This window comes from Aotus nancymaae, unplaced genomic scaffold (genome assembly GCF_030222135.1).
Source record: "Aotus nancymaae isolate 86718 unplaced genomic scaffold, 86718_ANA_hifiasm-v0.15.2.pri h1tg000012l, whole genome shotgun sequence".
Taxonomy (NCBI): domain Eukaryota; kingdom Metazoa; phylum Chordata; class Mammalia; order Primates; family Aotidae; genus Aotus; species Aotus nancymaae.
The window spans coordinates 34,301,337-34,317,304 of NW_026988423.1; the positions used below are offsets into that span (position 1 = coordinate 34,301,337).

General features: G+C 44.5%; 2 protein-coding genes across 10 annotated transcripts in view; one reads left to right on the top strand and one right to left on the bottom strand.

Annotated features, from left to right (window-relative positions):
• NFRKB (nuclear factor related to kappaB binding protein) overlaps window positions 1-15,193 on the bottom strand; it is a 35,077-nt gene extending 19,884 nt beyond the window's left edge. For 2 of the 9 annotated variants that reach the window (XM_012477007.2, XM_012476998.2), the window contains exons 1-11: window positions 15,112-15,178; window positions 13,999-14,078; window positions 13,614-13,736; window positions 12,383-12,556; window positions 6,795-6,996; window positions 4,554-4,681; window positions 3,667-3,841; window positions 2,978-3,115; window positions 1,727-1,800; window positions 780-864; window positions 93-273 (exon numbers count right to left, since the gene is read on the bottom strand). In XM_012477007.2, coding sequence (XP_012332430.2) covers window positions 93-273; window positions 780-864; window positions 1,727-1,800; window positions 2,978-3,115; window positions 3,667-3,841; window positions 4,554-4,681; window positions 6,795-6,996; window positions 12,383-12,556 — 1,157 coding nt within the window. In that variant the 5' untranslated portion in view covers window positions 13,614-13,736; window positions 13,999-14,078; window positions 15,112-15,178. Of the gene's footprint in view, window positions 1-92; window positions 274-779; window positions 865-1,726; window positions 1,801-2,977; window positions 3,116-3,666; window positions 3,842-4,553; window positions 4,682-6,794; window positions 6,997-12,382; window positions 13,589-13,613; window positions 13,737-13,998; window positions 14,079-15,111 lie in introns of those variants that run through there. The other 7 variants (XM_012476999.2, XM_012477005.2, XM_012477003.2 and 4 more) reach the window with 7 other exon arrangements.
• On the top strand, window positions 10,165-10,948 carry LOC105709160 (small ribosomal subunit protein eS8-like). Its single transcript, XM_064375319.1, has 2 exons — window positions 10,165-10,389; window positions 10,477-10,948. Exons 1-2 carry the CDS (start codon window positions 10,179-10,181, stop codon window positions 10,890-10,892), a joined length of 627 nt encoding a protein of 208 aa, XP_064231389.1. The 5' UTR covers window positions 10,165-10,178; the 3' UTR covers window positions 10,893-10,948.
• Window positions 15,194-15,968: the final 775 nt, after the last annotated feature.

Consider the following 15,968-nt stretch of genomic DNA (forward strand, 5'->3'; position numbering starts at 1 on the left):
ACACACAGCTACAACAAGCTCTAGGGGCCAGGGCACGGCCTACAGCCTAACCATTCACCCTGAGAATTACAGAATCTCTGTTGCTCACTTACTCTTCCTTGATAGAAGGAATTGCCAGTGGAGAAGGGGCCTGTGAGAGAGGTGCAACCCCATCAGTATTGCTTAGAGGCTCAGCCAGATCATCTGCCTCTGATTTGATCGTTTTTATTTTCTTCTTCTTCTTTTCCTCTTTTTCCTTAACCTTTTTTTTAAGGACAGCCAAGTCATATAAGGCTGAGAAGGAAAAGTAACACAAGTCACAGAAATATATCTCCTCCACAGGGAAGTGAGAGGTCTTATCTGCATATTCTTTTCCCAAGGCCCACCAAAGACAGAGAAGTCTCAGTAATAAAACACTCAATGAAACCAAATTCAATGAGTGATTTACTTTTGTTTGTTTTTGTTTTTTTTGGGGGGGAGACAAGATCTCACCCTGTTGCCCAGGCTGGAATGCAGTGGTGCAATCATAGATCACTATAACCTCAACCTCCCTGGCTCAAGCAAGCCTCCCGCCTCAGCCTTCCAAGTACACAGCGTAGTTTTAATATTTATTAAAGAGCTGATGCTCTGTTGTACTGATTTTAAATTCATTTCCCACCTGTAAGCCCATAAGAGGTAATAATAAAGGTTACTGGCATGAAGGCAGCCACAGTTTCATTTATTTTTGCCACATGTAATAGGCTCATGCAACTTAACACCATAGTCAGGTGAAGGCTCCTAGAGAGGGCCCAGTCATTTACCTGCGAGAGAGCCCTTCCTGCCAGCATTTACTCGAGTCATGATGTCATTGAGGGTCAGGTCCCCTGTCAAAAGGTCCGGATGATCCTAGATGTGATACCCAGAAATTTGGTCATAGAGGCCCAAAAAAGAGCAAAAACTGAGGTGACTTTGCCAATTTATGTAACAATTAGATGTTAGGCATATTTGGGGAAATCACATTGAATTAAAAATAGAGAGAGATAAAACTATTCATTTTTTCCCTATCCTATCCCCATCTAACTAAAAAAAACTTGATGCTGGTGCACAGAACCCAGTTCCGATCTTTCTACCGTACAGTGTTTATTACAAAGCTCTTCTGCATTCCTTGTCTCATGTGCTTTGCAAACAGTCTCGTTAAGCATTATGTTTTACAAAGTCTGGAAACAGGGCTTAGAGAAGTTGGAAACGGGGTTTAGAGAAGTATCACAGTAACTAGTAAAGAGAAGAACTCAGTACTGACTTCCAGTGTGGAGTTCTTCCCATTTCACCTCCTAGCCTTAGAAGGACTGTCTTTTCTTACCAGAAAGGTATCAACTTTTCTCCACTAAACTCTCTGGCTTGGTGCTAGCTACCTCAACTTGGTAGCATGGAATAATGGAAACAGTAAAAAGTGGGACAAGTCCAGGCCCAACTCCTGGCTCCCTAACCTCTCGAGCACCGTTGAGGTGGAGACAATGATTCCTATACTTGACAGTGTCACTGTAACAATTAAGACAGACCTTGGGAAGTTAATTCAGCAGGCCTTGGGAAGTCAAAGCTACCGCGCCTCACGTTGTTGACGTTAGCTAGCCTCGCCAGCTGCTCCTGTGCTCACAATGGTAAGGAGGGCACAGAGACAAGGCAGTAACGCCCCATGTCTCCCTCAGGACAGCCAATCCTGAGAACATCAGGCTGAAAACCACACGGCCACACGCCCTTCCCATCTTACTGGCTGATGTTTCCGCTTCTCGTGGTGCTTCTTTAACATTATCTTCAGGTCACTGTCCCCCAGTTCTATTTTATCTGAGAAAACAAAACAAACCACATTCACTACCATGATTCTCCAATTTACATCTTTCTGGTTACTTGTGACATTCAAAAGTAAGATATTTCTGAGTTTCCCTTATGACGCCTGGGAACCACAAGTTCCAAAAATCTTTAAAGTCACAGGATCAACGCTTCCACTTTTCCATACATTGGTAATAAATGACTTCAGTGACTCAGTTGGTCCTAAAACACACTTAAGGTTCTTAACACTCTTCTTTGCTTCCTATTCCGAATAAAAACTCTTCTCCAAACTCACAGACACTCTGGATAATTCCCTGGCTCTGGTTATCCCTTTGTCCTCTTACTCAACTGTCCCTTTGTACTGCTGTTTCAAGATTCTGCTTTCTGATGGGCACAGTGGCTCACGCCTATAATCCCAGCACTCTGGGAGGCGAGGCAAGTGGATCACCTGAGATCAGGAGTTCAAATCCAGCATGGCCAACATGGATAAACCCTGTCTCTACTAAATACAAAATTAGCCAGGCGTGGTGGCGCATGCCTGTAATCCCACTACTAGGGAGGCTGAGGCAAAATAACTGCTTGAAACCAGGAGGTGGAGGTTGATGGTGAGCTAACATCATGCCACTGCACTCCAGCCTGGGCAAAAAGAGTGAAACTGTCCCAAAACAAAAAAGATTCTGCTTTCTTTAGCTCAAAATACTGGCTTCTGAAGAAAATTTTTAAAACAAAGGAAAAAGGCCCGACATGGTGACTCACGCCTGTAATCCCGGCACTTTGGGAGGCCAAGGCAGGCGGATCATGAGGTCAAGAGATCGAGATCATCCTGGCTAACACAAAATATTAGCCAGGAATGGTGGCACATGCCTGTAGTCCCAGTTACTCGGGAGGTTGAGGCAGGATAATCTCTTGAACCTGGGAGGCAGAAGTTGCAGTGAGCCGAGATCGCACCACTGCACTCCAGCCTGGGTGACAGGGTGAGACCCCATTTAAAAAAGAAAAAAAAAAGGAAAAAAGTCAGGCCTATCTCCAGATATTAAAAAAATGGTACAAAAACTTTACTAAAAAAAAATCACCTAGTTCTAGGGAGCTTTGTTTTCCTGGCAGGTAGGAATCTGCCCCCGCCTCCCTCTAAAGGATCTCAGGTCTCCACCGGAACGTCCCAGAATGGTGACGGCGGCAGCTCGGTTCTCACCTGCAGTTTTCATATCCGTGGTTGAAAGTGTGGGCACCACCCTCAGGGGCACCGCAGGACTAGGAGAACGCGCTGGAGAGCTCGGAAGCCATGAGCTGAGATCTTCAAAAGAAAATTGTTCTTGTAAATCCAACGCGGCTGTGGACTCCAATAGGGGAGATTGGGTAAGTGGCCATTTGGGTTCAACAAGGCTAAGCCAACAACATGGAGGCCAGGGTGCCATACTCCTTTCTGACCCTTCCCCAGAGAAGCTGTAGCACACTTAGGCCATCTAACGGCTGTTCCAGGAAGACAGACTTCAACAGAGTGCTGGGGTCCCACTGCAGTAGGCCAATAGCCACTACTACTCTCCTTTAAGGGGAAAACGGTTCTCTCAAGTGGCAAATGGGACCAGTCAAGCCCACTGTGGAGAGCCCTGCCATGCAGGGAGTTGTCCAGTGGGTTCTCATCTAAGCTCAAATGCCACATGGCCATGAGGGTGAAGAAGGCCATATAGTCACTCTCCATCTGATGGTAATGTCTCAGCAACCCAAAGACCAAGGCCTTCTAAGTCCCGCTATCCACCCCAGACCAGACAACTCAGAGGGTTTCTTTGCTGGGGAGATAAATGGCTACCACTGGCTCCAACCGGACAAGCAGCTGGTATCAATCCAATACCCCAGCTACCTCAAGCGCCCAAGGACACTCACCCTCTTCATCAGATGACAGGGCTGTGTCACCACACTCCTCTTTCACTTCCCTCAAGACCTTCAAGTAGCGCTGCTGGGTCCGCCACTCACGCTCCTCAGGTGAGCGGGATGGTGAAGGGCGTTTCTGCCGGAAGGGAAGCGCGGGGCCGCTCCTCCGTGCCATCTCCAGCAGATCCTAGGAAGAGATCAGGTGAGGGTGCACGTCATCATCCAAGTCCTGGTACGGAACAATGAACACTCTACAAGTCTACATTTTCTTCTCTTCAGGGTTAAGCCCAACTCCCTCCTTCCAGATCACAAAGAAAGATGCACATACATTAATACATCCAAATAAGAAGAATCTATATTGATTACATGATGAAAAATCCCAAGTGCTGAAGTACTCCACCAGGAATACTTTTTTATACTAGACACCCAAGTATTTCTATACCAAAGCTTAAAGAATCACTTAAAATCCAAACAACTTTTGCCTCTAAGAATTTTCAGGTTGCTCCAGACCAGGGACCATTGGGCCTGTTATGCTACCATCCATCACAGCATTCAGAAGCCCGTGCACACCTTCACATTCATTCCCAAGAATCCTGCTTTCCCTTAACAACCCATGACGCATCCAAAATCCATCTTTTATCTGGGTAAATACTGAAGCTACTATAATTTCATCAATTTTAAGCAGCACATTTTTTTCATGTATTAACATCTCTGAAATCAGGACACATTTAAAGTTTATCATAAGAAAGGATGGCATAGCTTAAATGTGTCATAGGGTAACTGGTAGCATTTTTTTCTTAGTGGCAATTTTTGCATTTTGCACCTGAATTGCTTCTTTAAGTCTTGATACCTGTGAGTTCACTGCCCACGTTTTATATCCAGTTGCCAGTACTACTTACACTCCGGGAAGCAAGTATCTGCTTCAGCAGCCGATGGAAATACTGCTGCTGGGAGTTGAGGTAGCGCTTGTACTGTGACTTGAAGCATAGCTGCCGGTACTTGACCACCTCGGGGTTAAAGTGTCCATCTTAAAAAAACAGAGGTACAACCATATATAAATCAGTCAACAAATCTATTTAATGAATGTTTAACATGGTAAGCTTTGTACCACAAAACTTAAAGGAAAAGTAAACATTTAAGAGAATCAGGAAAGAGAACCAAAAGTAAAAGCATGCTGAGAAGCAATGACAGCTCATTTAAGGCTGACGACCGTAACAGCCACAATAACGTACTGTCTTCAGCAACACTCAAACTGATACATGACATGGGTCAGAGTGGAACAGGCAGGAAGTCCCGCCTTGACATTCCTCACTTGTATCCTTACCAGACTGCCATACTGTTTTGGGGGAAACATGCCAACACAAGAGACAGTGCTACCATTATGAAAGGTCCTATACAGAACCCCTCTAAAGCCAAGTGGGTCTCCCTGTCTTCTGCTCTATCAGAGGAGACAGCGCACCCTCATCTGTAGTGAAGCAGAACTATGTCAACCACAGAGGGGAATTCCTTTGTACACTAATAACTCACCAAAGGAAAGAATGCTCATTTTATTTTGAACGCTTACAATAATGAGATTTAAGATGATAAGCCTGCTCTCTCTGGTCATTAGCAGCTGTCAAGTTGTCGAGTTTAATAGAACACAAGGAGAGGTGCTGCCCATTCAGGGCCTCACGCCAGAAGAAAGTCACCCTGGAAAGGAAGGGGAAGAGGCTTCCTTTGCTCCTCTCCATGGTACAGAGAGCAAACTGGAACTTAAGAGTAGCCCAAACCATTTTGCAATCCCCAATATAATAACTGATGCAACTGAGAATCACCCATGGAAGCAAAAACCACTGGGTAAAACAAAGGCTTTTGGAAAATGAGACTATCACATGATCCCAAAGTATCATCCCACACTGCTTCTTAATTATAAAGTGAAAAAAGTACCCTTACAAGCAAGAGGTATGGCAGACACCACTTAAGTGATCAAATGTGGCTTTACCAAAATGGAAACACTGACACTATGTGCTTCTTGAGGTGATGCAATGGGAAAGACCACATCTCCTGCATCGTATTCTTACCAAAAGCCTCTAACGCAATCTGACCATGAGAAAACAAAATGACAAATATCCCTGGAAGCAAGACATTGTATGATTCAAGTGTCCTGGCTCTTCAAGAATGTCAGTGTACTAAAAGACAAAAACAAAGGAGCAAAGGGCCCTAGATTCAAAAAGATAAGGAGACATAAGTCCCAAGCACAATCCATGAACCCTGAACAGATCCTGGATTTAAACCACCACTATAAAAGACATTGCAGGCCAGGCACAGTGGCTCATGCCCATAATCCCAGCACTTTGGGAGGCCAAGGAGGGTGGATCACCTGAGGTCAGGAGTTCAAGACCAGCCTGACCAACATGGAGAAACCTTGTCTCTACTAAAAAACCAAAATTAGCCGGGTGTGGTGGCAATGCCTATAATCCCAGCTACTCAGGAGGCTGAGGCAGGAGAATCACCTGAATCTGGGAGGCAGAGGTTGCAGTGAGCCAAGATGGCACTACTGCACTCCAGCCTGGGCAACAAAAGCGAAACTCCATCTCAAAAAAAAAAAAAAAAAAAAAAAAAAAGGACATTGCAGGAAAAATTTAGAAAATTTGAACGTGAAATAGCCTATGATATTATCTGCTCAATGTAAAATTCCTCGAGTGTGGTAACAGGACTGTGATGATATGGGAGAGTGTCTAAGAGACATGTACATGCTGAAGTGCTTGGCAGTGATGTGTCACATTTTCTGCAGCAAAAAGTGTACGTGTACCTAAACACATACAAACACAGATACGTGCACAAAAGCAAATGGCAAGCTGTTTCTTAAATTTTTTTAAAGACCAGGCATAAAGGGCACCTCTAGTATGCTGGAAATGTTTTATTTTTTGATGTAGGTGCTGGTTACACAGCTGAGTTCATATTATGTATTTTCCATATGAATCAATACACTTTTATTTTTTAAAACAGAGCCTAGAAAGCAAAGTGTTACAAAAAAAACGCTCTCTACTGGCTCAGTATCTGTATATGAAGATAAAGAGAAGAAAAGGAATAAAGGAATACCCACATAATGTTTGCCTATCCACCGCCCCCTGTCAAAGAAAGAATATTGAGCTACAAACCTCGGAAAAGCTTCTGGGCAATGTGCAGAGGGTTTCCAAAGCGGAAGTTCTCCCCATTGAACAGGGCTAAGATGAGTTCATTCTGCTGCTCAACACTGTCTTCAGGAAAGTGAGGCAGAAACTGCTGGAGGTGTTCACGTTGAGAGTCACTTAATACTTCCTGCCACGTGGAGAGGCTGACAACATCAAAGAAGATCTCAGGCTAGGAGAAACAGAAAAAGTAAACAAAAGGAAAATACATTTGTAAGTTTTTTATATGTGTGTATACACAAAACATTACATAATAGATACAAGATTTACCAATTTAATCATTTTTAAGTGTAGAGATCAGTGGCTTTAAGTGCATTCACATTTGCTGTGCAACTATCACTACCAAGTTTTTATGTTTTTTAAATAAACTAAAATTCCAATGCTCTTGAGATTATTAGACTACATATGAGCCACAGTCTTTCTTATATCCAACAGTAAATAACAATCCAGAGGAAAACTATTTTAGTAGAGAATCCCACTTGGAAGCCTTCTCTGCCAACAAGGGTATGAGGGTAGACATCTGAATTCAGCTTCAACTGAGTGGCAGGAAAAGGTTAACAGAAAAGGAATGAACTTGAGGAACTAAAGTCACCAGCTAAGAGTGAAAAGAGTTCATTTTCAACTCAAAAGAAGTGCTGATGTGTATAGAAGCAAACATTCCGCATTTACAATGTCAGAGAACACTCACCAAAAAACGTTTAAGAGAGGGAAAAAGAAAGACAAAAAAGATGGCGGGGAAGGTACCTGTGGGGGAACAGAGAGGGAGAAGACAGGAAGGGGCACACGGCGGGCTTCAGGGGTCTTGGTAGTGTTCCCACCCTAACTGAAGGCTACATGCATGTTTTATTATTGTTTTACCTGTGTGTATATATGCATTTTATAGACTCTTAAGTGTAATACATTTCACTTTTTTTTTTTTTAAAGAGTTCAGGCATTATTTGGCTAGAGCAAGGACAGGGAGGGAGGTGTAGGCAGCAGACAGCAGAAAGATACAAAGGATTGTAAATATTTTAAGTAGTTGTGACTTTATCCTAAGGACAACGGAGAGCCACTGAAGGGTTTCAGCAGCAAACAACCCAGAAATCCAACCACCTACCCCAGGTATCTTTGCATGAATGTATCAAAAACACCTCAGTCCCAATGCCCAGAATCTTCCCATGCATTTTTGCATACCATTTTATTCCTAGCTTCTAGCTCAGTGTCTGGCATACAGATGCCTAATGGAACAAGTGTTTGCTGACTACATGAGTAACATAAAGGGACTGCTCTGAAAGAGTTGCCAAGAAAACATGGATGTGAAGTATATACACCAACTGCGGTACAGTTGTTACTACAGCAAGGAGGGAGGATCAGAGAACAGCACACTGGTGGCTTTCATTTTATCCATAATGTTTGACATATTAAGAAAGAAGAATATGAAACAAATAAACTAAATCATCCCTTATAACTGGATGACGCACAGATAACCGTTTGCTATATCATGCTCCACACCTGTATGTTCAAAATATGGCAAAACAAAAGAAATACAGAATTAAATGAATGTTTTCACGTATATAGTGGCTTGCAGATAATAAGCACTTAATAAACAGCAGCCACCTTAATAATGATTATACATCGTGCCTATGAAAGTGGTCAAAAACAAGCTGCCATCCTATCCCAGGACATATGCTATTATTGAGTAGAAGGTTACCTTATGGATTCAGAAATATGTGTAGATTTTATTTAATGTTCCACAACATGGTAACTATTTTAATGTTAATCGCACATATATAATTCTGCTTTTAAAATATACCTTTTTTAATGTTTATTTTCTATTAGTAAGTGGCTTTGACATAATTGAACATAACAATGTATAACATTTATTAGTTTCCCACTGAAAGACTTCCCAGTGAAACTGTTTTCAGTAGAACAAAGATCCAGGCATTAAGCATTTCCAATAATGTTCTGTTTGAAAAGGTGGTGGTGACCAGAACCAGAGGCCTTGTCCATGCTTGCAGTGGGACTCAATATTATCCTGCTGGGCAAAAGAAACAGCTAACAGATACAATCGTGCTATGACTGAAAAAAGCCAGGAGCACAAAAGATGCCAGATAGCCCACTGGTTGAAAATAAGAGCAAACACCACCACTTCTCCCATGTACCAATACGCTCTGAATCTAAAATAAGCCCTGGCAGCAAACTAAGAATGACAGTCTATTTCCTATGGTTCATTAAGTTTGGGCTCCACAGATAACACTGTCAGAAAAGCAGCTATAGCTTAAGAGGTCTGGACATTTACTTATCCAAACATAAACAACGATCAGCTCATTCAGATTCCTGGGTCCCTACTCAGTTGTTGGGATGAGAGCAAGCATGGGGTAATCTAGGCCAAACAGAAAAGGAGTGAACTGGGGTGAACCCCAGGCTATGATGAATTCCCTAAGTCACCAGGACCCTCAGGGGCTTAAGGCCCTAAACAGAAATTCCACTGCCAGTCTTAGCACCATTAGCACTATTGTAGTGGCCTCCATTGTACTCTTCTGCCAATCAATCCATAACCACAGTGTACACCCTCTTCGTGACTGCATTTTTAGACCACATATCAAATTATTAACATGAACCAAACTACATTTAGTGATAAACATGTACTTCATAAATGTCAGGGAATGAAGTGTCTCAAATAGTTGAAAAGAACCGAACAAATAAAGGAACCTAACCCTAAGTTTAAAACAAAAGCATCTAAAAGAAATACTGCAACTATTAACTAAAAGATTTAATAACATAGTAAGACACTGGGTTAGGGAGGGATTAAATGCCAAATATTTCACAGTGAAGATTAAGTACTCATAACGCTCTTCTGGTTTTAGTAGAAAAGATACCCCACTTAGGTATTTTCTCATATTTGTTTTCCATTATTTCTTCCCCTCTACTATATTTTTTTTTCTATTTTTAATTATTATTTCAGTAGTATTGGGGGAGCAGGTGGTGTCTGGTTACATGGGTAAGTTCTTTAGTGGTTATTTCTGAGATTCTGGTTCTTCCATCACTCAAGCAGTGTACATTGCACCCAATGTGTAGTCTTTTACTCCTCATAAGACTCCCATCCCTCCCCCCGGAGTCCCGAGTCCATTATCATTCTTATGCCTTTGCGTCCTCAAAACTTAGCTCCCACTTACAAGTGAGAACATGCGATATTTGGTTTTCCATTCCTGAGTTACTTCACTTAGAATAATGACCTCCAACGTCATCCAGTTTGCTGCAAATGCCATTATTTCATTCCTTTTTATGGCTGAATAGTATTCCATGGTTAAAACAGAAACCTTTTTTAAATGGATGAAAATTATCGCTTTTCCTTTTTCCAGCCAGCGCCGAGCAATGGGCATCTCTCGGGACAACTGGCACAAGCGCCGCAAGACCGGGGGCAAGAGAAAGCCCTACCACAAGAAGCGGAAGTATGAGTTGGGGCGCCCAGCTGCCAACACCAAGACTGGCCCCCACCACATCCACACAGTCCGTGTGCAGGGTGGTAACAAGAAATACCGTGCCCTGAGGCTGGACGTGGGGAATTTCTCCTGGGGCTCAGAGTGCCTCACGGAGCTGAAGAACCTGGAGGAGGGCGCCAGGGCAATTTTGTCCTCCAGTTTACTTGATTCCAAATTTCTCCTGTGAGCAGGCTGTACTCGAAAAACAAGGATCACTGATGTTGTCTATAATGCATCTAATAACGAGCTGGTCCGTACCAAGACCCTGGTGAAGAATTGCATCGTGCTCATCGACAGCACGCCGTACCGACAGTGGTACGAGTCCCACCATGCGCTGCCCCTGGGCCGCAAGAAGGGAGCCACGCTGACTCCTGAGGAAGAAGAGATTTTAAACAAAAAACAATCTAAAAAAATTCAGAAGAAATACAACGAAAGGAAAAAGAATGCCAAAATCAGCAGTCTCCTGGAGGAGCAGTTCCAGCAGGGCAAGCTTCTTGCATGCATCGCTTCAAGGCCGGGACAGTGTGGCCGAGCAGATGGCTATGTGCTAGAGGGCAAAGAGTTGGAGTTCTATCTTAGGAAAATCAAGGCCCGGAAAGGCAAATAAATCCTTGTTTTCTTTTCTTCACCCATGTAATAAAGGTGTTTATTGTTCTGTTCACACACACACAAAAAAAAAAAAAAAGAAAAGAAAATTATCTTATTAAAAATAGGGGCTGGGCGCAGTGGCTCATGCCTATAATCCCAGAATTTTGGGAGGCCAAGGCTGGCGGATCACAAGGTCAGCCATTCAAGACCAGCCTGACCAACATGGTGAAACCCCATCTCTACTAAAAATACAAAAATTAGCCGGGCATGGTGGCATGCACCCGTAATCACAGCTACTTGGGAGGCTGAGGCAGGAGAATTGCTTGAACCCGGGAGACGGAGGTTGCAGTGAGCTGATATCATGCCACTGTACTCCAGTGTGAGTGACAGAGCAAGACTCTGTCTCAAAAAGAAAATAACAATAGGGTTTACATCACATTAAAAATAATAATAGGGTTTATATCACATTATCAAGTTATTTTGACATGGTTTTTTTTTTTTTTTTTGAGACAGAGTCTCACTCTGTGTCATCCACATTGGAGTACAGTGATGTGATACCAGCTCACCACAACCTCCTCCTCCTGGGTTCAAACGATTCTCCTTCCTCAGCCTCCCGACTAGCTGGGATTACAGGCACCCACCACCACACCTGGCTAATTTTTGTATTTTTAATAGACACAGGGTTTCACTATGTTGGCCAGGCTGGTCTCGAACTCCTGACCTCAGGTGATCCACCTGCCTTGGCCTCCCAAAGTGCTGGGATTATAGGTGTGAGCCACCTCACTCAGCCTTAAACTTACGATTTTCACATCCTTTTTTTTTTTTAATTGTATTTGGGCTCTGGGGTACATGTGCACGTCCTGCATCCTGCAGGACTGTCGCATAGATACATACATGCCACAGTGGTTTGCTGTCTCCATCCCAACCACCCCCACCCCTCCGCCCCGTTGCCTACATCAGGCATTTCTCCCGGTGTTATCCTATCTTTCTTTTTTTTGAGACAGAGTCTTGCTCTTGATGCCCAGACTGGAGTGTAGCAGCACAATCTCAGCTCACTGCAACCTCCACCTCCCAGGTTCAAGCGATTCTCCTGCCTCAGTCTCCTAAGTAGCTGGGATTACAGGCGGTGACCACCAAACCCAGCTAATTTTTGTATTTTTAGTAGAGACGGAGTTTTGCCATGTTAGCCAGGCTGGTCTCGAACTCCTGACCTTGTGAACTGCCCACCTCAGCCTCCCAAAGGGCCGGAATTATAGGCGTGAGCCAGGCGCCCAGCCAACATGTTATTAAACATGCAGAACATAGCTCATGTTTTTCTCCTTAATCAGAATATTAAATAATCTCTAGACTTAAAAAAAAAAAAAAAGATACGAGATCAGGCGGCCTACAATGTAGAAAATGAACAAAAGGGAGCACAAAAGACTGGAAATGTAGAGTGGAAAAGGTTTCCCGTAACTGTTACAAGGAAGCAGACAGAGAGGAAAAGTTCGCAACCATGTTATTACTCACATCCTCCAGAAGGTCCTCAGGCAGACTAACTCTGGTTCCTCCCAGGAGGCAATCCTCCATGATGCGCGTGCCATGGCCATCTCCACATGGACCAAGCTCCAGGGGATCTGTCAGCATATGGTCTAAGGAATCCATTGTTTCTTCTCCACAGGTACTCTGGACAAAGACATGCATCTTGAGACAGAAAGGCAGAAATTCCAGGGATATAGTTGACGCTAACACTCCTCCAGAAAAACATTCAACCTCCAGCCTGTTCTTACACCTTATCCTTGCACCTAATTACAGCAACAGCTCTTCTCCCTCCCTTCCACCACAGCATTCCCATTGGAATTTTCAAGTCTTATCTGGAAGAGCTCTTTTCTCAGAATGCTCTTACAGTAACTCCTAAATTCATAAATTTCATATGCCTGCATTTTACAGATGAGTAAAATAAGACTGAGATTAAATGATAAATCACAATCTATAAGTTAGACTTCCCAGACCAATAATCACTCTCCCAATTTCTTTAACAACTGTTTTTTAGCAATTAATTCTCTGTTGTTGGCTGGGTGCGGCAACTCACGCCCACAACCTCAGCACTTTGAGAGGTCAAGGCAGGCAGACCCCTTGAGTCCAAGGGTTCAAAACCAGCCTAGGGAACATGGCAAAACCCCTTCTCTGCAAAAAATACAAAAATATCAGCCAGGCACGGTGGCGCACGCCTGTAGTCCCGGCTACTCGGGAGGCTGAGGTGGGAGGATCGCTTGACCACAAGAGGCAGAGGGTGCAACAAGCTGTGATCACACTACTATGCACTCCAGCCTGGGCGACAGAAACCCTGTCTCAAAAAGAAAAAAAGAAAGAAAAGAAAAAGAGAAAGAATATTATTTGTCATTCTTTCACAAAAGAAAATTTGCTGAAAATTCACATACACTAGTAAAACGCAAATGCTAACGGTCACTTTATGAGGGGCTATTAAGAGCCAGGCTTTTCCCATATCTTATTTAATTCCTACAATTGTGCAAAGTAGGGTTATGGGGGTTATTACACCAGAATTAAAACTGAAAATCAGAGTAGGTCAATAACTTGCCCAACCCCGGAGGCAATACTGAAACTCAGGTCTGCCTGCAAACCCATGTGCTTAATACTACACACGATACCTGCTGCACAATCTCGCAACATTTAAATAATGAAAAGGAAAGTTACTGATATGACTTTATTAGTCCACATAAATTCCTAAGGTTCCACATACCTGACCATGACAACCAGCAAAGTCAATAGCCAATCTGCCTTTAGTTGGTCCATCTGATCCATATAATCATGTTATTTTTCTCCTTCCTGTAATAACTGAACACTGCTGATCACCTTTAGGAAACTACATATTACAACATTATCAGACTGATGGCTGGGATCAGGTGTAAAGTTGACAGCAAGGACTGCATAATGCTAACAGGACCCCAGGGAGCTTAAATTCACTCTACTAATATGTACTAAATCCATCCTTTCCAGCTCCTATTCCTACAAAGTGGGCTAAAAAGCACACTAAAATGAAAAGAAAAAAGGATGTTAACAGTCAAAACACCAGAATTCCAGCCAAGATCTGTCACTAATTCCCATTAACATTCCACAAATCTTACCACAGCAGGTGTCAATTTCCTTATTTGATGAAGAGGAGCTGGACCAGGTCCTCCTTCCCGTTATTTCCAATTCTGGAATCCTGCAATGAATAATCTCTAGATGAGGAACAGTGTATATTACTTACTACAGGTACTTTTCGAAAATTCTCAAATGATAAAGAACAAATCTAAAATAACTACATGTAAAATGAAGCATGTTCCGCTAAATTATTTCAAGTTCCCTTGAAGAGATTTCAGATCCATGTAAAGACATAGCAGAAACTTTAGTGTTGGGTCAAGGCAGCTGGGTGGTCCCCAAGCAACTGTGCCCCATCATCCCCCTTCAGCACATTGTGAAATGACATCCTGATCATGCCTGTGCCTAAATAAGTGAAGCGGGTGAGAGAGCACATAGCTTGAGTTTAAGAAAACTTTAAAATAGCAAAAAAAATTGCAGAAGCAACCTGATGCTCAGAATAAAACCTTCTTAACAGAACTGGCATAGAACAGACTATCAGCTGCAAAGTCAGGGTCCTACCTGCCTCTTAGGAGGTCCATCTCTATTTATACAACTTGCTCACAACTTTCTTCAATGACAGTGTGTGTCTAGCTAAATTTCATCTAGTCCAGTGACAACCTTTGCACTGCCACTATTCTGAACAGGATCTCAAAATACCAAAACCAGGCAGCTGCCAGGGAGTCGGATCCCGGAAGCCAAGGATTTCCAGATCTTGGGGCGTCCTGGACCTCTTTACTAGAGCAGGAAGGCCTCTCCCCACTGGCTTTTCCTCTGCACCTGGTCTAACTTTCCCCCGGACCCTCTCCAATGCAGAAGGTAAACCCTTAGGTCCTTCTGGGGCAACCGCCGGTTCCAAACCCGTCAACTCTGCATCAAATCCCCCTCCGGCGCCAGCCCGGCAGGTCCAATCCCGGGGTCCAGTCCTCAGAAAGGCACGACTCGGCCCCGCCCCTCCCCCACGCCGTGCCTAACCCTAACCCCCTGCCTCCGGCGTCGCCCCGCTCCCCACGCCCCGCTCCCGCTCCCCACGCCCACAGGGACAGCGACCCAGCGGACTCAGCCGCCCGCTCCCCGGAAACACTTTAACCCTTTGGCCGCCCCTTGCCGGCCCTCACCTGAACCGTGGACGCTGGTCCCCAAACCCGCTGCCCTTCTACAGCCGCGGGCTCCCGGACGCGCTCGCTCCCACAAGAAGTCCGGGTGCGCGCACGCTCCGGGCCCGGGCAGCGGAAGAGGCGGGGCAGGGCGGGGCGGGGTCTGGAGAATGCCGGGGCGGGGCCACAGCGGGCGGGGCCAGGAGCGGTGCGGGCGAGCATGTGGGCTGGCTAGGGTGCCTGCGAGCGGCTGGGCCTGGGAGTGCAGGTTCCAGCCAGTTTGCGCGTCTCACTTGATTTAGGAGCTTCCAGGTCTCACCTGATTTAGGAGCTCCCAGAGATCCTAGGCGGTACCTGTGTTTGCCTGACCGCGAATCAAAGTTCCATAGCCCATGAGCGAAGGCACGTCTATTAGCTGACGTTTGCAGAGAGCATACCCTGCCCCAGGCCCGATGCGAAGCACTTTCTATCCACCGTCTTTGTGCTGCGGCGCCGTGAGCTTTTAGAGCCCATTTTACAGTTGAGGACAGCACGCGGCCTAGGCCTGTGCCTTGGAGTTCCCTCATTCCTCCTTTCCGTCCCCGGGCCCTCGATGTCCAGAAAGAAAGTACACACATCGAAGGATCACATTTTAAGTCAAACTCCGTCATATTCCTCTTATCCACTGGGTTTTGCTTAGAACGGCTTCACACTACTTATTCCAGTTACTACCAGCAGTTACGCAGAAACCATCCTCAGTTCTCGGTGTGGATGGAACGGGAGGAGCCGGCCGGCTGAGCTAATGTTCCTCCCTTCCTAGAAAAGAGTGGTTTCCAAACAACCCAATCTCTGTTCCTCTACTGGCTCCACAAATGCCCTAAGTTCCTGTTACACTGTCG

What these genes read in the sequence shown, in the direction of transcription:
- LOC105709160 (XM_064375319.1), top strand. Translation starts at nt 10,179, where the DNA reads ATGGGCATCTCTCGGGACAACTGGCACAAGCGCCGCAAGACCGGGGGC. An exon ending in TTTCTCCTGGGGCTCAGAGT is followed by an intron (nt 10,390 to 10,476) that starts GCCTCACGGAGC and finishes TCCTGTGAGCAG; the next exon opens with GCTGTACTCGAAAAACAAGG.